Below are 26,417 nucleotides of genomic sequence, written 5' to 3'. Positions count from 1 at the left end.
TACTTAGGAAACAAAACAGCATTAAAAAAAACAAAAACAGAAAAACAAAAATTCCCCCAAAACAATGCAGAATAAATGACATTTAGCATACCTGAAATGATAAGGTATTTGGTAAGTGTATGTAGGCATATGGTCTATCCCAAGAGCCAGAATGTGTATCAAGTGACATGCCATAGAGATCTCCAGTAGCAATTCAAGTATTTTGAGATCAGAGACAGATGTGCTGACAAAAGTACACAGTTTTCTGCTCATATATAATGTTACCTTTGAGCATCAGTTATAAACTAACATTTTAAAATATTTATATTTGTAAAGGATTTTTTTCACTCTCCCCCCCCCCTTTTTTTTTTGAATCTGGACATGACATTGATTATTAACTGGACACCTGGGGACAGTAGCTCTCTACCACAGAAAGCAAGATTTGCTATATTCCCACATAAAGACTCTAAGAAAGGCACAGTAGAAAATAAACCGTGTACCATGACACCCCAGATACTGTTAATTAATAGGCCACCGCACCTCTGCTGCCTGCTAGCACTCCAGTAGAACTGGTCACTAGAGCGAGTGCCACACAGTGGAAAATCTCTTAGTGCTCACAATTAGAAAATTAACGATCCAGGAAATCTTTATGTCCTTTTGTCCATTTTTTTTCTCCAGTTAAATTGAGTTACAGGGCCAGAGATCAAAGACCATGGTTCAAGCTTTCCCACTCAGTCTTACAAGCTTACCTGCAGGAGGCTGTCATTCACAGAAGGGTTTCCATTATTTCTGCACATTGAAGCAATGACTCAGGATAAACCAAGCTTAAACAGTGTTCTGCTTGGGCATCTCTGGTGATATGGACTTATTTGCTGCCAGAACCGGAGTAAGATAACCACTTCACTGCCCACTGTATGCAGCAGTGCTTCACACACTGCTTGGGAGCTGGCAAACAAGGTGATTGGATGTGTTATCCAGCTTTCCCCTAGGAATATTTTTGAATAACTAAGCAATTTTTAATAACAAAGATGATCTAAAATATTGGCTAAAAAGAACTATGAAAACAAAAATAGATATTGCAAGCAAAGATCTGAACTGTGCATTGCCATAAAAAAGGTGAAGAAAGGAATTCAGACTTGCTGGTAAACAGATATTTTCCTTCATGTTATAATGGCTGAACTCATTAAAATCAAGCCAAATAAGCAAATATGCAACTCCTGGAGGTAAATTTGGATTTAGATATAGTTTGAATTTGAATACCTTTAAAACTTGGAAAAAAGGGGAGAAAGAATTCAAGAGTAGTTTTATAAAAGGAGAGTGGCCTTTTCAAAATTGTACCCTCCAATCATTTTATTTAACAGGGAGTATAAAATAAAAGTTAATAGAAACAGAAGTCACTTCCTTATGACTGAGCTATGAAAATGTATTCCCAGCCTGTGAGAGTAGCCAGAAACAGTTGCATTTAAAGGTCCTGATACATTTTCAGTGCAAAGTTACCCTGGCTTCATTATATTCACCCACCTCAGTACATTGATAATGCACAGACACAAATGATAATGAAATAAATTCAGTCAAACTTCAGTCCACGTGCTGTTCAAAAGAATGTTTTCCTCATGTATTACACACAAACATATACAGCGATTCAGGTGCATCATATTTCATGATGAGAAGTTGTTAGTTAAATTCTTGTAGGCTTTAAAAACAGCTAAGATCATTTTCCACAAAATGTTACTAAATAAAAACTACTATGATTAACAGTATGGTGACTAGCATATTTTACTACCCTGGAAACATACAGCACTGTGAATTCTGAAAAACTACTAAACCAGGTCACTGATTCGCTGTCAAATAAAAACTTGTTTTGTCACAGTATTGTTATTAACACATATACCATACAACATTAACTCTGAAAATGGGCTAAGTAGTTTAAAAGTTAAATACAACTTCCACAAATATCCCAGGCATTTTTACTACTAACTACAGGGATTATCCTGATGCTTAGAATTTTTATACTTAAAAGGAAAGATTCATTGACAACCCCAAGTCTGCTGAATAGTAAAATTAGTCCTGTATTTTCAATAACTGCCCTTAAGACAGAAGCAAGCTATCTTGAACTTCCGAAATATTTCAATAGCACAGCTATTTACACATTTGGTTTAAATAGGACTATATATATATCTATATCTATATAAAAAGATTAAGATAACCTGGATTAGAAGTTACATAGCCCTATAAGTGTAGCAGAACCCTAAACGACAGCAAAAATAACAATTCTGAAAAACACTAGTGGTCCAGCGGTAATCAATACCATCAATGCATTTTTAAAAGAACCTTGATTAGATAGCAGGTTTGTGTCACCACTCAACCTTCATAAATTCATTTCAGAAATGTAGTTTTCAATGAAACAAATTTTTCATAAGACTCCCTAAAATTCCCAGAAGGCAACAGGACCAATTTTGTCCCCCTATCCCTCCCCAATTTTCAAGAAAGGCATAGGATGGCCTATATGCACCTTACTGATTTTGCTATTCTTGGAAAAATATGCACTAAAAAGGATGCTGTGATGTCAATACTAACAAAAAACAGAAGTGTAGTAAACATGTTAAAGTCACACTAAGTTGACTATCCAATTGAAATGATAGGCATCTTAAATACATAGAAGAATAAGACACCAAATTTTGTAGCAAATGGATATGCAAAAAGTTTAGATTTCTATGTATTTTTAAGTTGTTTTGCCAATGTCATTTAGCACAGTTCCCAGTCCACCAACAAGGACAACAGAAACCTTTTGCATTATTTTTCGCAGAATCACCTCTTCATTTCAGACAGTTACCTTGGTCCATGGTCTTCCTTAAGCACCAAACTTGCCTTCCATTACCCTCCTTGTCTAATATCAATTGATCTATGCAAGAGTATCAACAACAGTTCCTGGAACTAAGACTGTGCGTCAATGAAAAGCAGAACAGGCCAAGTAAGGCTACAGCAATGTAAGTGCAAGAGGGAAACAACAACAGCAACAATAAAATCAAAATGTATGTTGTGATGAGTCCAATCTTCTCTCATTCTAGGTAGGCAGAGGGTCGTCATCTCCTTTACTACATTTGCACTTGCAGCACAGAACAAATGGCGTAGCAAGTAAAAGGAAAGGCGAGGCCACCAAAAGGAGAAGCCCAAATCCTGCAAAAATTCCTACCACCTGAAAGAGAAATCAGAGAGCAAATGTTCATTTTTCATTGCTCCAGTCAGACTCATGCTACACAACTCAGTTCCATCATATAAAGTGACACAGATGCTTATTTGTATTGATGAGCTTTGCTATATCTCAAACATCTAATGAAGCAACTGACTAGATTTTTTTTTCTATTTTTCTTGATCAAAGCTAAATATTAAATACTGGGGACAAGACTACAAGACAGTTAGAGACTCCCACTGTTAAATGCTCACCTATTTGCCGGAGAAAACCCCAAAAAGAAGCAGTCAAATCAGGATCTGGACTTGTTCACAGAGAACCCAGAAACACTCCCACAAACTTCCCCAGCAGAAGCATGAGCTTGGGAATCTCAGCCTTGGATTTCAAACACTATGAACAACGGGATGACTTTGCATATGCCAAATATCATTTCACAAGTGAACTTGAGCTCACCCTGCTGCTTCAGGGAACATGACCTAACTCCATCTAAAAGCATTTTTTCCACTTACATTTATTGATCATCCTCTTCCCAGCACAGGCAGAAGAGCTCAGATCTGCCAATACTGTCAGTGTGCCAAACTCTGCTAGTTTCTACAGAGTTTAAATTTGGAAAATCATTAAAAAAAAAAAAAATTGAGGGTCACTGCCTGAGAAAGTTTCCTGTTTCACATAAGCAACTGTAACAGTAAGGCTGAGACAATATGCCTGTAAATTATTTGAGAAAACACTTATACTGATTCACGTGATAGCATCTGTGAATAATTTTGAATAATGAAGGCAGGAGTGGAATAATAATCAGCTAACAAAAACTCACAACAGAAGGCAAAATGAAATTAGAGTGCATTGCTCATTAAGAACTCTTCTAGCCAGGGTTAGATATGCCATTTCAATTAGCTGGCAAATATTTAATTTGCCACAGTATAGGAAGAATGACTTACTAGTACCAACCATGGATAATTTCTCTTTCTGATTACTGTGCATTTCTTTTTGTAATTTCACTATCCGACTATTTTCAAAATGCAGTGTTGAAACCAAATGCTCATTTCGGCAGGTGGCGCTGTTAAACAAAATTAATTTTGAAGAGTGAAGCCCTCACCCTGATATTACATAACACTATGCTAGAATTTTTTAATCATGTCTTTTGGCTGTCTAGGGATAAGAAGCTCAAATTTTCCTACCCTAATAATTTTATTTCTTGCCAAGAGCAATTTCTCTTTAAATTTTAGTAGTGTGCACCCTTCACTAATTCTTTTTCTGGAAATGCTGACAATTTGATGCAACTTTCTTTTACTAATGTCTGCATACATCTGCTATAGACAGAAAAGAAAGCTAACTTCTCAGCTGAAACTGCTTTAAAATACAGTGACCTGCAACTGCCCCCATCCTGCTCTACAGAGACAGCACGCACTTACCTAGCTCTCTGCAGTCCAGGCTAAGAGTGCACAATAGATCACTGCTACCTACACAGAGCCAAGGTGGAAGTTAGCATTTCAGTGCACTGGATTGGCCACTGCTGATATTTATGAGATACCTATTTCTATCTTCCTTTCAGTCCCAACATGCCCTTAAAGAATTCACCAAGTTTCGTCTTTTTTTTTTTTTTTTAAACATTAGCTCAGCAGGTTGCCTGCTGAGTATTAGTTGCTCATTTTCCACCTGGATTAAGTTGCTCCTGAACAGCTGAGCATTTCACATCCAGAAGCAATCTTCCCTACACAGCATCACGCCATTCCCTCCGGCCAAAATAAATATTTGTTTTCAAATCCACAAATAACAAACCAAAGGCTCACTTCAACTTGCCTTAGATAAATACTCAATGAAATCTAACATAAGGAAATGACTACAGTACTGATCTGGCTTCAATAGGTTTAGCAGAACTGTAACCCCAATGGTAGAGAATTACTGCTTTCTTTCTCACGATGACCAGAACATCAAACATACTGTCTATCAAACATACTTGTAACAACTACTGTGGCCAAGTACAGTTTCCAAATATCAGAGTAATCACCTCATATTGCAGGCATATCAAGAGTAAAGAAAAAAGCTTAGGTACTAGTTCTGTGATCCACACACTCTCTAACATACTATTGGCTAAGTCAAACAAAAAACAGTCTATTGCTTTGGCACACAGGGGTGTGTATTGAGAAAGGGGGGTGCAATCCTTCTCACTTCATTTCAGATACCTGCATTTTACTATTTCTTCAGGCTTGGCATTTATTGTCTGGACTTGGGATTTATGCTCAAATGGAAAGAAGTCTGTATTTCAAGGAAAGTACTTCATCTCAAGCAAAGGTAAATATTTACTGGCAGACAGCTAATTTAGAAAGAGATGACTCATACCCCAAACGTACCTGTTCCTCTAAAGTGACTGTAAAGGTAGTATACTCGCCTCATAGGTTGGCACTTGTATTGTATGGGTTAATTTAGGGTAGGGAGCTCTTCTGTTATATAGTGTTCATGCAGGATCCAGCAAGACCTGATCTAGGCTATAAGAAGTATCTTCAAACTCTCGGCAACTGTCAATTTGAACTGTGTTTGGAACAACTGACAAGCCCACTGGGATACCTACTAGAGGACCTAGCTCTACCCAACCTACATGAATGAGCCAACTTGAGTCCATAGCAAGATTATGAGATTCCTTTCTAGTTCTGGACCATGAGCTAAAGATACCTTGCAGGATGGACTTCCCTGTTAATTGTACAGATAGTGCCAATCCAGTATGTCCACCAGATATATTAAGAACATATTTACATTGGACTTAACTTGCCATGCAGACATACCCTACCGTCTTCAGGTCTGAAAGGCTTTCTGTCAAGAAGTGTCCTCTCTGGGAGTGCTAAGAGTGTTCCTCTCCAAGCTACAGGCTTCTTTAAAACGGCTATGGAAATTAGTCAACATTCAAGATAGAGTTTGACTCCTAGATATTAGAAGGAATAAGGCAAAGGAAGGTTCTATCATCACTGTATTGTTTCTCTGTAGACCCATGCAAACTTAAAGATCTAAGCTTTACCTGTGTTCTGTGCCAGATAACAGATGCCCTGGAGTGTCCCAACTTGTTTCGGCAAGGTCCTTTGTCGTAATGTATAAGGAGAAAATCATCCTACAAAATATTAAATGGAAACATATGCAATAAACAGAAGTACATCTTAAGTTATGAAATACTGTGTCCCGAGAACTTATAACCAGCAATTGTACAGGAAGATAAAATCTCGGTAAAGCAAACCTTGGCCAGGTCCAACCTTTCCAAAGTGCTTTGTAGTGCTTTGTTTACAGTAGAGTGTCTTCACAAACAGGTTTAAGAACTGTTGTTTATCTGTAATGAATCTCTTCTTCCAAAGGCTCTCAAGCTGCATATATAAATGCTAGTATAAAGTTTAGCAAGAGAATCTGAGATGGTAAGCTGGCCACTACATCTCTCTCTCTCTCTCTCTCTCTCTCTCTCTCTCTCTCACACACACACACACACACACACACACACAAACACACAGAACGAAAGAGGAAAAGAAAATGAATATTTGTACCACAGACTTCCCAAACTTTGTTCCTTTTCTTAGTTGAAGAATAAAAAGGCAAATACAGATACAGGAGAATACAGGAGAAAGACTTCCATACCTGTCCTGTCACACTTTCATACACCAACCAAGATAGCAGGCCAGGTACCAAGGGCTGTGGGGGTACCAAGGGCTCTGATTTTTAACTGAGCATGACAGTGTCTGTGATTTAAGGACTCTCAGTAAAGCATTCAAATGGGACAAGAGCAGGATTTGGAATAGTGTGAGTACCTTTTGGGGACATAAAACATTTCCTTTGCTATTGTTAACTTTGCTATAAAATAAAATGGATGACGTGGAAACAGATACTGTATATTGTATATACTCTGATCCTTGGGCACAAACACATAACAGCTAACAGCTTACAGACTGGTAAATTCCTGGTGTTAGAACACTGTATTCTTTTTGATATATCAGATGAATTTCTTGTCCCACAAAATTTAATGAGCAGTAAGCAAATCTGACTTCTAAACTCCTGCACTAAGATGCATGGTGGCACAACGAATCTTAAGTTTCTCTGTTAAGTCTCTGCAGAACTGAGAACATTACTATTTTCATCCCGTAACTCCTTCAAAAAGTAGAACATCAAAAAGCCAATCCTGAATGAAGTATTCTTCAAAACAACCAAGCTAGATGCCATGCAAAGATGGCCAATAAAATATTTTCATAAAATTTTATTTTATACTAATACTTTTTTCCTGTCTCACATGGGCAAAATACTAACATCACACAGATCAGACAAGCAGAATTAAGTATACAAATCCTATCAAATTAACAGCTACAGCTCCAGTGGATCCCAGTCCACCAAGTTTGGCAGAAGGAAACACAAAAGCACTGCTGTGACAGAAAATGCAGAAGACAAGGCACGAAAGAGGAAGAGCTGGCTAGTGAGCGAGTATATAATTCATTAATGAGACAGCTGGATGGCAAAGCAATGAACTCCCAAGCTTCTGAGAGCCAGAGCATACTGCGTGTACTCACATCAAGGGATTCCAGACAGTACCAGCAAAAGGCATGTTTGCAGTTCTTACACATCATTTGGGCACAGCCTTCATCTCGCTCAATGTAAACTTTGCATTTTGGACAGCGCTTGATTGGAGCATCATCTTCTTCCATTTTAAAAACCGAACTGTGAGGAAGAGTGGTAAATTAATAAGATCTGTGGTCATGTCAGTTTAGAGGAGAACTTCTAAGAACTGTGATAAATAAATATGCCTACTTTTTTCCCTATATATTAAAAAAAAGAATTAATAAATAAGCTGAGTTCTATTATTCAGATATTTTGGCTATACTCTATTTTTCAAACATACCTCTAGTATGAAAAAAGCTAATGACTACAGTGGCTACATAAGAGTCAGGACATTTTCTTTACCAGGTATGTACCAACTGTTTTTGTAATCTAGTGATATTGACAATACTATACAGTTCCCTTCTGAAATATCAGATCAGCGGCTAATCCACAGCTAAATATTTTGTATGGCTAGATCATTTTCTTTTCCCTCTATTCTTTTCCCTCAGAAGAGAAGAGGAAGGTATCCCCTGATAGCACAGTGAGCCCAGACTGCATTCCTTGGGGCTAGGGTAGCAGCGAGAGATTGCACGTCTCTGCCCTCCTTGAGGCTCCTCCCTAGGAATTTCCCTCCAAATCAAGAACCACGAGCTTTTCTGGGTTTGCTGTTCTTTCAGAGTTGATCTCTTTTCATCTCCAACACTGTCCAGTCAAAACATGGTTCATGAGTTTGGGTCAGCACCACTTCTTCTTGTGTCTTGTACCACTCTGCAAAACTGTAGGACATCACCTCATACAGTGGACACAGCACAGAAACACTGGAAGAATATTTATTTCTCTAGAGTAGCTTTCTACTCCTTCGAGGCTTTATCCACTCCAACAACTAAAATGTGCCTTGACAACTGACACTTCCTGCAGCCACTGTTGGTGGGAGATACAAGAATGACTGATAGGAAATTAGCAAGTTGCATTAAAACAGGACTGACTCTTGACTGATTGCTGTTTGCCTGACTGATGGATGGAAGGACATATACTCATTAGTTACACTAGTAGCAACCACATCACAGAAGAAAGCTTTGAACCCATAAACTGTAAAAACTAAAAGCAACCAAAACACTAAGGAAAATAGATCAAGTCTTTTACCTTGCCATGAAGTTTATTGAGCTTGAGTTCTGGCTCAAGCACACATGAAATCCACATGTCAAAGTTACAATATTTGACCAGGAACTGATCATGGCAGCATCCTAGCTAATCATCTATTACAGCAAAGGTTGAAAGAAGACAACTTAGGAATAGCTAAGTCCAAAGGTTAGCCAGGGCTTTAATGATACATTGAACTGCTATACAGTCTTCAAAGAAGTCCAAACTTTGAGTGAGACACGTGCACAATGGCCTCTCTTATTCACTGGCTGCAGTATGCCACTGGAAACAGATCAGAGGTTTTTCACCGTGGTCTCAGAGCTCAAGATCATTGTCCAGATGTGCAACAGTCAGGATGCTTGACAGGGTATCCTAAAAATCACTGTTTGGGATGTAATGACCAACTGTAAGGAGAAGCTCATTAGTGGGCTGCGCGTCTCCTCTGTGCTTTGGTGGGGATGGTAGCAAGGAAGGGAGGCCATCAAGAGCTATCCACTTTTGGAACATAGCATTAACTGGAGAACTGGAGTGACTAGGTGAAGGAAATGGCTTTAAAACAAAACAAAGCATCTGGAAAATGCCTCTTTACTATTAACATTCCTGCTGGTTAAAAGATTCAGTGTTTTCTTTCTAGATTCTTGGTCATTTGCAATACTATACCTTGTTTCTCCTGGAAGAAAGGAGATTGGCATATTCTCTTGACAGCCTTGACCTGGGTGCCAGTTGGATTTGCAAGCAGAGCAGAACTCTATATCACAGGCTTTGCACTGGACCAACTGGGGGTTCTGAGGGCTTGATTCCTGAAGCTGGCAAACTGCCTGGCAAGTAGAGGAGGGACACCAAGTTCGACATGGATCCAAAAGCACTTCTGTAAAGAGGCATAAAAGAAGTAAATTCAAAGGCAGTTACAAGACCAGCCTTCCATAACACTGTGTTCCAGATGAGGTTGACTGGCAAGGCATTTAAACACCCACCTTTTCAAAAGCAGCCCTTTTATTTACTTTACTCAATTAAACATAAATCTGGCCTGCTTTGCAAACAGGCACCAAACTAAGATAACTAATTTGAGTTTCCAGAGTCTGAATTAATTGCTTAGTTTCATTCACTGAACTAAACCTATTCTGAGAATGGAATGCAATATTTTTCTGCAGTTAAACTTAAAGTTAAATAGAGCATATCTTATGCAGGCATAACGCACCAGAAAGTGTTTTTACAGTGCCTTGCCCAGCAGGGCTCTATTTCAAGTTGGCCGCTGCACTAACGTAACCACATGATTAGCAATAATGTAAGATTGTTATCCAACTTCATCCCTTTCCTGAAGGCTGCTTACTAGTAACTTATTTCATGTTTTAAAGTCCACTGTAGTCAATAAAAATATATCACTGATTCGCATGGTCTCTTCGCTGGGTCTATCACTTGGTGAAAACCTTAGTGTAAGTTCTCTATGGCCACACATATTGAACTTTTGTTATGAAACTCTGCCCAATTGAATATCACTATAGTGAGAGGGATAGACACCTGGTCAGCTTATATCCTCATAAAAGTTAACAAGGTTCACTTTATCTTTACACACATAACTGCTTAATACTTCCACAGGAGATTCTAGTATAAGAGATAATGGTGACTGCATAAAAGGGGTCAGCCTAGGTAGACAGTGTCAAGGGTACTGGCAGTCAACTCGAGCAGTGCTAAGCTCTAAACAGAAGTCACTTCCTTCCTTAGTTATAGAGCAATATAGTACACAGTAATTTTCTTTCCTTAGTTTATTTCCAGAATGTTGCAAAGGGCATCATGCTGGCAAGAACAGAAAGAACTTAAGCTTTGTTTTTGATGACAAAACAATTAATACACAACATTACTGCATGAACATGTATAGGACTAGATTCTGAGTTATGGGATTGTTCTGGAGTGATACTGTTCCCACAGCCTTACAAGGTATAGTGTATGTTACCTCTTTCAAACTGTAGCTTCTTGTATCTTTGCATGATTTCTGATGCAACCATGCACTCAATCTGTTGAAGGAAGGAAAAGACAAATTTCCAATTAACAGCAGCGTAATCTAATGCATTTTCAATAAATGGAGACAAAATATTTGACTCGTACAGAATCACTGAAAACATATGTTGGCAACGATGACTGAGCAAGACACATCTTAAAAAAAAAAGGAAAGAAAAGAAAAATTACAATAAAAACATACCTCATTTTCTTGTAGATGACCTCGCTTTGGGCAAGCAGCATCAGGACAACTAATTGCTGTTTCTAGTCCTTCTTTGATCAAAAGCTCCACATACTGTTTTAGGCACTGCAAGAGAGCCAAAGACTGAGTTAACTGCTCCACCAAGAATAAACCACTCAATATTTTAACAATTTTCATCTGAAAATCTGAGGAAATTAAACTTTGAAAAACAGATATTGTGCCCCATTTACAACTGTGGGGCATACTCACAGACTTTGTCAAGGTTATACTCTTATATAGCAAATGGCAAGTTCATTTCCCAGGTGTGTTCATCAAATAACTCTCCCTCAATTTGAAAAAATTGCAGCAAATAAGAAAAAATAAAAATGGAGAAAAGAGACAAATTAAATGGGGATCTAGAAAAATAAAAAGATAAAATTAGACTAATCACACTCCAAAAATCTATATGTGACTGGAAACCACAACATAGCTTAGTAAGCAGTAACTACCCATAAACAGACATCTGTCAAGAATGATAAAAAGCAAATGGGAGTGTATCTTGCCTTCTATTTTTGGAAAATAACTATTTGAATTTCATGGCTAAAGATGTATTTTCTCTTCCATAGAAAAAAAGAATGTGAGAATTAGGACTCCCAGAAGAACTACAGTTTCCATGGGGACTGAATAATAAATATTGTTAATACTAACGCTTTCCTTTCATAGCAACCATAGCATTTTACCCAAGTCATAACTGAAAATGTGGCACGTAACACACTTGTGCACAGCACGACTGTCAACAAGACAAAGAAGAAAGGTGGATATTTAGACCAAGGTCAAATTAAGATCAAACCTTGTTACTCCTGAAGAGCAGGCAAGGTCAGGTAAAGCAGACTGATATATTTTACTAGCATTGATTTAATTGGCCTGATACATTGACTTTTTATTGCAACAATGGCACACATGGAGGCTGCTATCCATCCACCCTTTGCTCTACTCAGCCTTCTCTACTCAGTTGCTGACATTTTGTGATATGGGCAAAGACTGGTCTCAGAGCTATCCGTGGACATTTTGAGATCTAGCTGGTTGCATAGGTATTAATGCAACCACCCCCCACCATCTCCATACTTCCCACATCAAGATTAGAGCTACAACGTAGCTGTCTGCTGGGGAGGACAGGGGAGAGAGAGAAAGAGAGAGAGATCCTTTTCTCTCCATACCCCACAGAACTTCCACCAGCCTTACACTACAGAGAAAAAAAACAAATGCAGGTCTGTTTTCTAGCAGATCACTCTGCAGTGTTTTCATTGTGCTTGTGGGATCCCCAAGGGCTCAACTGGCAACAACAAGCTGGAGAAAATCATGGAAAATAGATCCCCAACTCTCTGTTACCAGATACGCAGAATACAAGCTAAGACTAGACTAACAATGGAGGGAAATGAAGATACAAAACAAGCCCAGCATACTGTCGGATGGGAGGCAAGAGGGATTATGCACTCCGTAGCAAGTGGGCAAAACAGGGACTTCAAATACCATTTTCTGACAGAATTTTCAAACAGGTCACCTACCTGTCATCAGCCTGGAAAGGCAAAGGGCTGCATCACCCTTGCAGATTCCAGCATGCCTAATTGCAGTTCAAAGCACAAAGTCACCTCATTATTCCAGCCACACCATCTAACAGGCCCTTCAATGAGCACGTTTCCAGCCTAACCCTTTGGATGTGACTTGTACTTGAAAAGGTCTAGACTTAGAGACTACTCGTTCAGTCTCTTTCTTCTCTTTTTGTTCTGCTTCTTTATATGTCTATTCTGCTCCTGTCAGAGAATCTATCACCTATCTTAACATTTTATTTTAGTTTTTACCTCTTGCACCTCAATTGCCACAGTCTTCACTTCCTGCCCACATAATTTCTGCTACCGCAGTATATAGCTCTGCTGGTGGCAGCATATCCCTTGATAGTAAAACAAACCATTTCTGTCAGATTCTTCTTCCCTGTGTCTCCTACTCAACAGAGACAACTGCTCATTGGAGAAAAAAAAGAGACTGGCTAATTGATATCTTTAGAAGTTTTACACGCAAAAGTGCGATGACTTATGGCCTACCTCCTCCTCTTTGTCAGTATGAATTTAATGAAGACAACAGTTCAGCCAGGAGATGGTTTGACTTCCAGAAGGTTAGAGTTCTGGGGGCGGGTTGTGGCAACTCATGAGCACTGATGACAGCAACCACAGGAGGCTGAGCTCTGCAAGGACAAGGTCCTAGGTTGTGCGCCTTGACAAGCTGTGGTGTCAGCTGCAGTGAGGTATTAGCCTTGCCTAATGACACTGTTGGCTCTTCCCTTTCCCCTTTATTTGCAGATGCCAATTGTGCATTAAAATGAAAATGCATACATTTTTAATGATGGTACTTAGCACTTACAGAAAGTACTTTTCAAGTTGAATGAGCTTTACCATCATTAATCATTAATGTGGTAATTCTCCTCAACCTGTTTGGGAGGATTGCCAAAGTCCATTAGACTTGTTTCCCTTTGCTTGTATCTTCCAAGAAATGGTGCTCGTCCCTGTGATGTGCTGTGTCCAAGGTGTTCCCCTTCCATTGGCACATCATTGGCCCCTACCTCCTCAAAATCAGCCCAGCACATCTTATGCTTTACCTTCCGGGAGCACAGGTGCTGTCTTGAGGCCATGAAATAGAGTTATAAATTAGGCAGAGGATAAGACATCCTGCCAGTTCAAGACTCCCAGCTTCAGAGACTCCTCAGGAAGCATCTGAAGCATTTGGTATCTGAGGCTTCTCTTGAGAGAGGACACATGACATGACACTTCTCTTAAAAAATTTTGAACTGGCTGAAGTACTACAAATGTCATAAAGCACTAGTATGCAAACAAAACAACACAGTAGGATTAGGTGCTCAGTTATACATTACGAAAAAATTAACAAACAAACAAACAAACAAACAATTTTTACAAAAGGATGACACATTATAAATTGTTTCTCATTTTCTCACATCTGCCATGTTATCTCCTGCTGGAAGAAAATATCTTCATAGCCTTTCCTTTTAAGCAATAAAGTACTATTTAGTATGAAGGGAAAAAAAAAGTGTTTTGAATGTAAATCACCCAAAGCAACTTTCAAAATAAACTTCATTACGTAACTTCTCTCAGAGAACAGAGGAGCTGAAATTAGATATCTAATGGCTGAAATAGGTTGAGATGAGGTAGCAAAGGTATCCTGTTGTATATGGGCCCTTAAACTAATATGCTGAGCATCTTTATTCTTCACGTAATGGACACTTCTGTATGGTGAGTTATCTGTTTCTGGAGCAATGCCTTTTACTCAATTCCACTTGTTCTCTTATTAAAAACAAACAAACAAAAAAAACCTTTCTATTTCAGTAACTAAGTAACTAAATGCTATTGAAGTGTGTCACACTTGGAGACGCTCCTAACTCGACAAAAAATGACTGGTTATTCTGCACATTTCTGTTTATGCACATAGCCTGAAAAAATGAAGCCTGAGTCAGACTTGGTGTTTCCAAAAATTAACTCTTTACACTGAATTAAGTAAATATCAAAATAGGATAACTGTGTAAGAGGAGTTCTTTTGAATTCAGGAAACATTTTCTTTACATTCAGTTTTGTTTTCCATTTTTGTACTCTGACAGTCGTCACCTGGAATAATAAGGTAACACATGGCCAGCAAGAATAGAAAACTAAGTGTGTAAGTTTGCAGTCATTAGCTGAGCTATAGTAACAAACCATGTATACAATCCTCCTCCTTTCCCAATCCAGAAGTAAAACATGCCAGTTTATAACATTCTTCAAGCAAGCCGCTGTGTTTTATTTTGCAGTTGCAACAGATGAACAGGCATTTGTAGTGGCTGGATTTCTATCTGGTGTGCATTCTTTAAGCGTATCAAATGACTCAGGAGAAAAAGTGCTTTAAAAAAAAGTCTCTCCAGAAAGATTCTCTAATCTGAAGTTGGAAATTCTAGTTAGAGTCTAATTATGATATGATGTCACTGCAGGACAGTATTAAGGTGGTTTGGATTCCTTAACTACACAGATCTATACCTCAAAATTCATTGTTTGTACATTTTTTAAATTGAAATATGCTTGCAATATGCGATCATATATGAATGTTAGACAAGGAACCCAAGAAAATGTTACTATGTAAAATTTGTAATTTCTGTTAGACAAAAGAAAGCAAAACATTGCACATCCTATTTTAAGCTGTAGGTCAAGAGGTATCATATGTCCCAATTGCTTTATGCCAACCCTGAACAGCACAAGATCAGTCAAAACAGACGGGTTAGTTCCCCCAAGCACTGGTCTTGTGTTTTGCCCTGCGCTTCCATGTGCGCTTGTGTATGCATACTCCCTGTACCCTCCTGCTCTGCCCTCTTTCTGCACGTTGCATCTGCCCTTTCTTCCAAGCTGGCACCTCAAAGACTTTTTGTTTCACCCAACAATCCAACAATTTGATCCCAAATCCTACTGCCATCCGCTGTCCCCACGACAGAGGGGAGGAGCACATCCACTTTGAGGAGCTTTGGCCCAGGTCCCTTCTACCACAAGGACCCAATTGAGAGCCCTGCTCATGAGTGGTTTTACTATAAGCTTCCTGTGGAAATTAGGAATGCTTTTTTTTGCTGCAGCCTCAAAGATAGGTGGCTAATAAAGGAATGACTTCCCTTCCAAAGCTGCCTAACTTAGGCTAAATATATAAAGCTCAGCAAGATGAATTGTTCTTCTAATCTTTGTCCATCAAGGATTGTGCTACAGAAGAAGGTATATTTGCAATGACCATTGATGCTCCATTACTTTATAGCCGAACACCGTTTTGTCTGACACTGTAAAGACTGAAATATCCTATAACCTACAGTAAAGGTATTCTCATCTGTGAGAATCAAAACTGTTGCTTTTTGCCTAGTTTCTAAACAATAATGCATAATATTATCCTGCTGCATTTAACTCTGACAAACCTGCATAGCCCACAGCAAAATCTTGACATAAAGAATTCATGTCTGACTTTTCCTTTTTTAGGAGAATTTTAGCAACGACTCTGCCTATTTATGGTAATGATGCTTCAACTTGTTTCTTCTGACACTCAAACCCAAATTTAAAGCATCATTATTCATAAGAAAGAATATGACTTTCATTGCTTCCAAGCATGGCAAAATTTTGCTGCTATTTATTTTGACAGAATAAAGTGCTCACTTGGTCTCTAAGTTAATTTTGCAACACCATAACTATAATTAAAAATACTTGAAGATATTTTCAGTGAAAGCCTCACTTTTTAAAAAGCTTTTTTTTTTTTTAAGACAAGATAAGCAGCATACCATTTTGAAATATTCCAACACATTTACTATTAAGAACATGTTATTTCTAATATTGCAGGAGACCGAGAATGACTTTTTGAGATGTCACCTTTTATTTGAGAGTTAGGCATGCAAAAAAATTAATCTGTATTATTTTCTTAGCAGCTGATGGACGAATTTTGTTAAAATGCAGATTCCTGACTACACTAAAGCTGCATATGCAAGTACCAAGTCATACGGGAAATTTACACAGGGTCAGTCTCTGGAAATGCCAAAAGCATGACAGGATTGCAGACACAAGTATATCATCACTGTATCATTTAATTCATTGCTTAAAACTTTAAATGTATCTGAGTGCTGGCACTAGGCCACAGTCCATCCCAAAACTAAATGTGCACTTCAGGAAAATCATCACGTCCTGCCCTTGCTAAAATATTTTTAAAACTCCCCTACTGATAAAATCAAAAAAAAAGGGGGGGGGGGGAAGAAATCCAGTATTCACTAAATTTTAAAAAAGTGAAAGAATAACTTTCTAGAAATATACTTAATAAAAATAGTAAAGGTAGACAAAGGCAGTCACTCTTTTGCGCAGATGTTAGTCAGAAAAATAACTCTTCGCCTTGGGCAGACAATCACTGACAGTCTTGCATCCCACTTCAGAGACAGATGCAAGTGCTGACATGCTTTGGGGGCCTAATTAGCAGGCCTGTTTCAATGCAAAGAGGGGACTGAAAAAATAATACAGCAAAAAAGGTTCAAACAGAAAGAAAATGTTTCCAAATAAGACGATTGTTGACATGAAAACTGAAATATTGAGGGGACAACGAAATCCTGTATCATCTGTAAATCAGGATTAGATGATCATTTAAATACGTGTGTGTGTGCGTGTGTGTACACACACATACATATAAATGCTTGAATTCAACCACAAGAAGAGTCAGTATGTGCCAATTGATATTTTATGGTCTACATTACAAATGACATCAGACTAGATTAATGTAATGATCCCTTTTGGCCTTACATCCTGGGCATGAAAGAAACAGGACAGGATACTGAGTGAGGAGCACTTATTTAGCAGTGTCTTGCAGCTACAGCTCTAGTTTAGCCTATGAGTAGCTTTTCTGCTAAAAAACTACTAAGTCAAAGCTCAAAATTCATGTGATGAGCTTACACAGATGAATAAGTAGTATGAAAAAATATATTGCGACAACTACTTTCGATAGTATTTGTAACATTTTTGTTTTGCACATCAGCTATTTTGCTTTATGTTCCTCAAAAATAAATATTGAAAAGGTGATATCTTTCCTTGTAGGGGACAGAGTAATACCAAGCTTATTCCACTGCTCTGGGTAGACAAGTGTCCAAGCAGTATCAAAGCCAATTCTGCAGTCAGTTTGGTGAATAAGTATTTACACTGGTAGACAGTGTTGTCCATAATGTAATGCTAGTCTTTAGCTTTTGATTAGAACAGTAAATAGTGATGCAGTGCATAATACTCACTGGGAGTGTGTGTCTCTGTAAAAGTCACTTGTTATAAAAAAAATGTGAGATGAATTTGGGTGTCCATATCTCAGCCGAAGCCTAATGTTCTTGGAATAATACCTCCTGCCCTCCAGGATGAACAGAAAATTTCACTCTGGGCTCAAGAGTATTTCCCTAAAGAAAACACCACTTTCTAGAAAGATTTTCTGTTTGAACAAAGCTGAACGGCCCCAAGAGGAAGGATTCCTCTAAAATAAGTAATAGTTTATAGATAGGGTATTCATTAGAAATGAGAGAAGAATAAGAAAACAAGGTTTTGAGCCTGGGCTTCCATATTCCTGATGAGTGCTGTAGCCATAAATAACTGGCTGTTAAATGATACTTTCTTTTACACTTCTGTGAGTACTTCTGAATCTAATAGTAATGTTCATCTGGATGAAATAAAAGCATTTTTTTTTAATCTTAATTTTTCATGGAAAGAGAAAACATACTTTGCCAAGTTCCAGTAGCACTCTTGAAACACGAAAAAACATGCAAGACGAAAAAAAAAAAAAAAAAAAAAAAAAACTTGGATAGCTTTTAAGCTTTGTAAACCTACTATGCAGCCTCTTTGTGTAAGGCAGTAGTTATAATCCTGCCCAAACCTCTACTCTTGTTTAATCACAGGCTCAACTTTGAAGTACTCTTACACTGCTGTTCCAACGTGCACAATCCTCTATTGCATATCTACAATCCGGTTATGCTGCTTTTTAGTATCACCCTAATCTTACTTGGCTGACGAGCAATTTGCTGCAAAGTATCTATCAAAGAGATCTGTTCAAGGCACAGATGTAACTGTGGAAATGATTTTTTTTCTTTATTAGGCATATTGTCAGTCATTACTGATTAAACACAGGAACACAAAATATATTCAGCCTCACCGACCACCTAGATCTCACAGAGACAGATACACAATAGACAGATGCTTAATGATTCTACTTTGAACTTTAATATATCATCCCCATTTCTATAGAGAATTTCTCTGAAGCAAGAGTCTACTTTCAAAGAAATCTTCACTAGCACAATCATTTTTATTATTCCTGAAGCTGATTCATCATCCTCCAGAATAAATCATACAAGGAAACAGTCACTTATTTTGACATGTGATACTTCAGTCTACTATATGAAAGCAATAATGCAGAATATTCTTACACATGGCTGCTCTTTAGATCCTCTCCTTTGCTGCTGGGACAAAAATCATGATACCCAGGCATACAAAACCCTTGCTCTGTTTTAGACTAAGTCATTAAGGCTCTCCAGAACCTAGCACCTGAACCTGGACTCCTATGCAGTTGGCAACATGGCATGCACTGAGAAAGGAACCTCAGCTAGGACCATGAAGTTGGGGTAATATCACAGGTGTTAAGGTTTTCCAAAGTGGCAAACGATTTGAAAAACTACTACAGCCTGTATGCTCAGCACCAATTTAGCCCCATTGTCTTCCACCTTTACCCACCATGATGGGTAAATGGTGTCCATGTGCTTCCACGTTGCTGGCCAAGGAGGAGGTCTAGTGACATTCTTCAGACAAACCAGTTGAGCATCCTTTCCACAGTTTTAAGTCAGCCTCATCTGTAAGTCTGTGCTTCCTGGAGCTCGTAAAACCTCAGGACAGGAACGAGGGAGCAGCCTGAGAAGGGCACAGACTCACCCATTAAAAACACCTCTATGGTTGGAGAAGAGACAGAACTGTTGATTTATCCTGTAGACAGTAGTGTGGATTGCTGCTTTGGCATTGTCCAAATGCTTTCTGATAGTACACCCAAATATTATAGCAGTCAGTAGCACACATTCCTTAAATGATGCAAACAACTCACAAAGTGGGTATTCGCACCAGGAAGGGGGTGCAGCATCCCTCTGCTTTGGTGCAGCCTCCAAAGCTTCTGCATAATTGTACTGCACCAGAGTGCAACTGTGCCAGCTTGAGCACAGGGAGGTGCTGCCATCTGTCCATCAATCGACAAATGATCAAGGTGAGGCAAGAAGAAATGGCACGTATCATCAAGGATGCACATATTTTCAATGTGAGCTACTCCGTAAAGAAAGGAGCCCTGCTGCTTTCTTCAGCATGAGAAGCGTTGAGAGTAAGGCTAAAATCCTTTGAGACACAGAAATTGACGGCTGTAGAAATCACTAGCAGGGCCAAACAACAGGAACTAAATGAATTTGAAAAACAAATGTCTGTTTCTAGTTAAATGTCTTAATAGAGAAAAGAAAGGAAATGTCTATCCTTTGAACTGTTCTTTGGAATGTTTATATTTAAATAAATATGTAAGTGTAGGCAATGTAATATAAAATATATAGACGAATGAACAATCTTTCCTTCAAAGAAACTTCCTTTCCCACCATGCCTGCCAATAGACAGCCAGCAGAAAACAGCTGAAAGAGACAGGGATAGTATGTTGCAGTTCACAGACATCACACCACTTTCAAGTGAATGTACACATAAACATTTTCTACATGTCAGATTTTTATTCCTCCATTCTTTCTCATAAGCTGCTTGTCCTCATTTATTCACAGCTGCAACTGATAGAAACACATGCAGTAAACTTCACAAAAAGTAATCTGTTTTCAGTCCCAATGTAGGCAGCAGGCAAAAATAAAAAAAAATCAATTTTCCTTTATGTGGTTGTTTAAGAAAAGTTTTTATTTCAGAATAGAATGAATATGTTTGAGTGGGAGGACAATGCACCTGCAGCAAACAAAGGGCACATGCAAAGCATTATGCAAACAATAAAGAAGTAATTTTCACAACATCCAGATGAAGACAGTTTATGTTAATCTCATTTAGCAACATCACACCAGAGAAGGGAGAGCTCTTCTGGATCAAGCCTGGATTCCACTCAGGATTGCACAATTCCCAACTGCAAATGAATTACTCTCTGAATAAACCAGCTTAATAATAAAGCAGTGAATTCTGTTGTCATGCTCCTAAGAGAACAGCCAGGACCCAGACATGTGAGCTGCTGTACAAACACATAGCGAACTCTAACCACAAAACCTCTACTGACACATCATATGTCAAGATTGGTATCAGTGTTCTGTTAAGGTTTGGAGGGAAATGAGCACAAGTAGCAAGCTCCAAGCTTTGCCAAAAGCTGAGGGAAATAGGAAGACACAGCTACTAAAAAAGCACCTAGAGTTTTGTAAAAAACTCACAAGTCATTTAATCCCCCCCTCTATCACATTTCAAAACGAGCAGGGCAGCTCCTCTTGGCAGAGGGGGTGGACAGCCTGGCCTGGCCTGGCCTCAGCTCACTGCTGCCTCCCAGCACAGAGATGTCCTGCTATGGCAGGTTTTCCTTGGCAAGCAGGGGGAAACTGGTGCCAGCAGGAAGGCAGCTGAACTCGCTGGCTTGCCTCCACACTGTTCTGGGCCTGCCTCACCCTGGAGAGGCAGAAGCAAATGCTCCCTCGTTTGGGAGGAAGGAGAACAAGGTAATTAGATCTTGCTTCTTCCTGCCTTTTGACTCAAAGGCCAGCACAGTTCTATTTGCTTCCAGTCAGTCATGACAACAAGAAAAACTTACTGTCTGCTGCCAGTTACAGGTAGCTTAACAGTATTTACCTTGCTCATGGCAGGGTCCTCCCTTCCCTTCAGGTCTTCAGCCTGCACCGAAGCTCAATTAGGGGAATGACTGGAATTAGGGAGGCAGATGTGTGCAGTCACACAGTCAGGCAGACAGGGCAATCCTTGTCAAAGGGAGCTAATGAAACTTGAGAGAGAATACCCACAGAGACCCAAATCATAATTATACTAAGCTGAAAGGGACCTACAGGACTAGGGTAGGGCTTAAGCGAGAGCCTCTGGGCAAGCCTACTAGAGTGCAAGCTACTCAACAGATACAAAATTGGCTCAGCAATGTCCATTTTAACACAAAGCCGATTTACACATTCATAACTGGGCAAAAAGACAGTCACAAACAAGAAGCAGAGGGCAGGTCTTAGTGTAAGTTTTCTTGTTTTATTTTGTATCTCTCAGACATCCGAATAGTGTCCCTTCCTTCCAGCGGTAGCAAAGTGGTCTTGCAGGTGAGCAATCCTTGTCTTTGATGAGAGAGCAATTTTATCTCTCAGGTTTCACATTTCTTCTAGAAATTTGCTTGCCTGGACTGCCTACCTGGCTGATTTCCTTTTTAAATTTGAGAAAGGTAAGCAATGAATACTCAGGGACCAGAATGATCAGCACTGCATAGAAGTGGTGCTGCTCCGTTCAAGTTTAAGTAATGCAAAGTCAAGAGGAGTTTAGCCTTTCTCTTAAAGAGCAGCAGTGGTATTACTGTACTTACAAGTTAGTTGGCACTGCTACGCCTATATATTATGGACACACAGAGACACTGAAGTCTGTTCTGTTCCAGTATTAACCAGCTGATTCCAATGCAAGAATGTCAGCTGAAACAAAACCTGTTGTAGCTTTAGTTACAATTATAAAAGGGTCAGAATTTCAGGCTGGAAGTGGACTGAACCTGGCTTTGCCCCCCCTACATCAAAAGCAAGCAAAGGCTAAAGTAATAACTGAAGAATTTTGGTGCAGTAACTAACATGAACAAAATTAAACAACAAGAAAAGTGATTCCCTTGGTTTGCTTTGCTCTCTTTCCTTCCATAAGGTGAGTAACATCTGAAAAGCCTTTCTAGGAAAACGTGCAAGAAAAAAAACAAAACGAAACACAAAAATAAATCAATTAGCATTTGCTTGTCCCAGGAAGAGTAAGTGATTCCATCTTAAAATTTAAGGCTATTAGCCCTCTACTCTGTCTTAATTTTTAATTGGAAAAAAAATGATTTAATAAAAAAAACAAACATCGAAGCATTCTGGTCCAAAATCATTGCCTCTATTGTTGACATGAGTCAGCTTTCAGGAGGACAAAGATGTTAGTTTGCCCCTAACAATATTCAGGAAAAAACAAACAACTACCCCCCTCCCCCCCAAAAAAAAACAAACAAAAAAACCACACACACACAAAAAAAAAAACCCCACCCAAACAGCAGATAGCTTGTTTTCCTTTCTGTTCCCTAGACTTTTGTTCCTCTGGCACACTGAGTAATCCAACAACAGATATATTCCTAATGGACGATACGTACAAAGCTTAAAAGGAGCTCACAGCATTGTGCGTGCATTAACAGTCATAACAATAGTACAATACTCCATTGTGGGTTTTAATAGCCCCAACTGGCAAAATAATATGATAGGAAACTGTAGTGTCTACGCCTTATTAGCAGATGAGTGGCAGCCTGCTCTGTTCAGTTCCTGCACAGCTCTGCCTGTGAGCAAAGAAATGGTGCCCCCGTTCTACCTTTCTGAATAGCAATGCTGTGTTATTGTATAAGTGTCGGGAAGAGATAATCCTTCATGAGATCTTTACCACAACACTTCTATGGTTATAAAGGAGTGAGACTCACAGACAAATATTACAGGATTGAGAAATTTGCACATTGATCTAAATTCTGCCTACATACCCATAGCACTGCACTTGAAAGATCTCTTTGTAATACATCCTAACACTGTCTCAGCTTACTGTGGTTTAGAGAGAACGGCTAGAGCTAGGAGCATGAGCCGCAGCAAAAATAGTTTTCACACTTGTAACCAACAGCTTGCTTTCTTTTTTCTCATTATCACTATGCAGAAGTCATCTTTCACCTTAGAACATTTACCTAAAAGCAAAAAGCCAGAACAAAATTACATATGAGTCCATCAAGAACTAAACATAGCAGGCCAAACATTTCTCCAGGTGTATTTCCATTCATCCTAGTATTAACTGTAGATCAGCAAATCCACTGTTTTTAGACTCTGTCCAAAGTCTTGAGTAAAAAGGATTTTTTGCTGTTGATTTTCAATACCTTTATTTGGCTGTTTACAAAACACAGCCAAATATTGAAGATTGCAGTGATGACTTCCAGAAGCTAAGAAATAATACTAGTAAGGGAATCAGTGCACTCTTCCTTAACCATCGCCAATGGCCTATAGAGTCTTTGGCCTGACCCATTTTGGAGTATTTTCTTATGCAATTTATTAAATTGTAAGGCTGTCTGCAAGGTAGAGGTGGAGGCCTTGTGTTTCGGTCATGCTGAGTTGATGATTTACCACAGATTTATAGTCTGCCCTTTGGGATTACTGTGATGAATTCTTATTTCTTCCCTCACCGGTGAAAGCGAGATTAATATTTTCCCGTTTGTTTCACAGGACAGCTTTAGGGTAAATATATTTTTCAGTGCACTCAGACATCACTGGAGTGAAGCTCATACAAATCTCTATGTAGGCAGCATATGCTGGTTGTCTTAAAGAGGATAAAGCTGAAGGAACTATTCAAGACAAACAAGTACGGGTGCTAAAATTGGACTGATGATTCCAGTGGAAAACAGCTGGACACAACAAGCCAATGCCACCATGGTAAGTTTACTTATACGAGGCCCTAAGAACAGGCTATCAAGGCTCTCTATTTCTGAGCGATCATAAGGGCAGTAAGTAACAGTATTCTACCAGGAAGAAAAGGAAGATCAGTGATGGCAGCAAATGTCAGAAGGAATGAGGTGGGGAGGAAGAGACATATTTGGTAATTAAGTCTTTCTGCTACCACTTAGATGTTATTGAGAAATGAAATTAAAATATTCTCTATGTCCAAGGCAACAGGAAAAGACATGCAAAGCTCAGCTGTGAATACTAGAACTATCCATTGTGCAGTGGAGAGCAGTTTTCATAAAGCCTACGATTCTGTTTTTCCATGAAGCCTATTATTTCATATACTTTTCCATGCTTGAACAAATACTCCTTTCAATGTGTGTAATGAAGCAATACTTATTTTGTAACTGGACAGATACAGTGTTTGTAATGGACCATTTCTGTTTACTTGCATGCATGCCCACCTACTCTTTCCTCACACAATATCAATGTTAATAAAGAAAGTTGTGACAACTTAGGCTTTTTAGAATATTACATGCATTGGGAACCAAGCTGTCTGCATTGCTTCTCTTTTTGTTGTTTTCAATAAGCAACAAAAAGGAGCTGTCTGTTTTGTATCTTGTCAATAACTACCATAAAAAAAATTATGAAAATCAGGTAACATTTCTAAGGGGGGGGGGAACACTTAAAATCCTTGCTCCTGAACATTGGCGGGGAAGTGGGAAGATCCATTGGAAAGGACTTTCAAGTTTATCACATGACTGTGTCTGCATATTACATATAACTTCTAAAGAGTTCATGATACGGTGTTAAAATCTTTGAGCACTATGCATCCTAGAATTACATTCTTCCTGGCATTAGTGCAATTTTTGCACTGCTGAGGAATCATTACAAGGTCTTCTGTGTACCTGCAGCCATTGCAAAATTAAAGGGTCTGACATCATCATTCCAATGCACCTTTTAGGGCTGAAAAATTATTACTACTTCTGTTTCTCTGCTTATAAACTGCTGATACCGAATCACTATCACGGAAACTTAGAAAAGATTAACAATTCCTATATTGTATTATGAGGCTGATCCTTACTACTTAACACTTATGCTCAGACTCAGTGTTTTGTATTGAACTATCAAGATTCTCTTTTACTTTCCTTATTCTAGGCATGTATTTGTGCAATATGGCAGTAAAGACTTGTTATGCCATCGTAATTATTACATGATGAAATTAGAACCCATAACGTATTAGATGCTTTTCTAGTTACAAGTGAATGCATGGCTCTGTTCCAAAGAAACTTGATGCTAAAATAAAAGAGCAAACAAAAAAAACAAATCTAAACCAGACAGATAAAGAGAAAAATCAAGTGGGAATAACCTTGCTACAGGTAACTGTACACAGCAGTATGCTTCTTAAATACTTGAGTAAGACTCTTCTTTTTTACAGCAAAACAGGTAAGTTTATTTGCTAGTATTTGCATCAGGTATCCAGCAACAGCATTCATTTCCAGTTCAAGGACAAGCAAATTAAGAGAAGAAAACAAGCACACACACACAAAAACGCATTTCCCATGCCACCTCCAGCTCTCTATCTTCTTTGTTACCGACAAAGTGAAAATCATACAGATTCTTACATACTAACAGGGGGAACAGGGAAATACTTTCAGCTCCCAAAGACGATACAGGACTGCACTCAGCTCCTGGCTATCAGAGACAGGGTGCTACAACACACCTTTCTCTGGTGCCTGGTGTCGCACGTAAACTCTCCCCTGTGCCAGTGAGCCTCTATTTCACTCCCACTTCTTGTGCTGGGATATAACAGTCAAGTTTTACTGAGAATGTGTGGGTGAGGAGAGCACTTAAGCAATTATTACAGGAGTCTTGATGCTATAGCTCTTATACTATCAACATTTCAGGGTAAAACCCGCTCAACAGAAAAATGCATAAAAGCAATGCCCAATTTTAACTTCAAAAATTATGTCTGTTAAAAAGCAAACTCACCAGGGTACAGAAGATGCATTGGCATTGTGCTATTGTTGTCATCTGCTCCACAGGATATTCGCCAAGACAGAGCTTGCAGGACACTAATGGGTCAAGTACCAAGTCCCAGGTAGGCCTATATCTTGCTGTAGTCATTGCAGAGC

At 38.8% G+C, this 26,417-nt stretch overlaps 1 protein-coding gene across 1 annotated transcript; it reads right to left on the bottom strand.

Annotated features, from left to right (window-relative positions):
• Positions 1-367: 367 nt before the first annotated feature.
• On the bottom strand, positions 368-26,417 carry RNF144A (ring finger protein 144A). Its single transcript, XM_067294265.1, has 7 exons — positions 26,275-26,417; positions 11,067-11,171; positions 10,821-10,881; positions 9,530-9,737; positions 7,702-7,849; positions 6,180-6,269; positions 368-3,175 (listed from the first exon to the last, which is right to left on the bottom strand). The coding sequence occupies exons 1-7, from the start codon at positions 26,407-26,409 to the stop codon at positions 3,044-3,046; spliced, it is 879 nt and encodes a 292-aa protein (XP_067150366.1). The 5' UTR covers positions 26,410-26,417; the 3' UTR covers positions 368-3,043.

The sequence above is a fragment of the Apteryx mantelli genome, chromosome 3 (genome assembly GCF_036417845.1).
Source record: "Apteryx mantelli isolate bAptMan1 chromosome 3, bAptMan1.hap1, whole genome shotgun sequence".
NCBI lineage: Eukaryota > Metazoa > Chordata > Aves > Apterygiformes > Apterygidae > Apteryx > Apteryx mantelli.
This window is presented reverse-complemented; position numbering and strand designations above follow the sequence as displayed.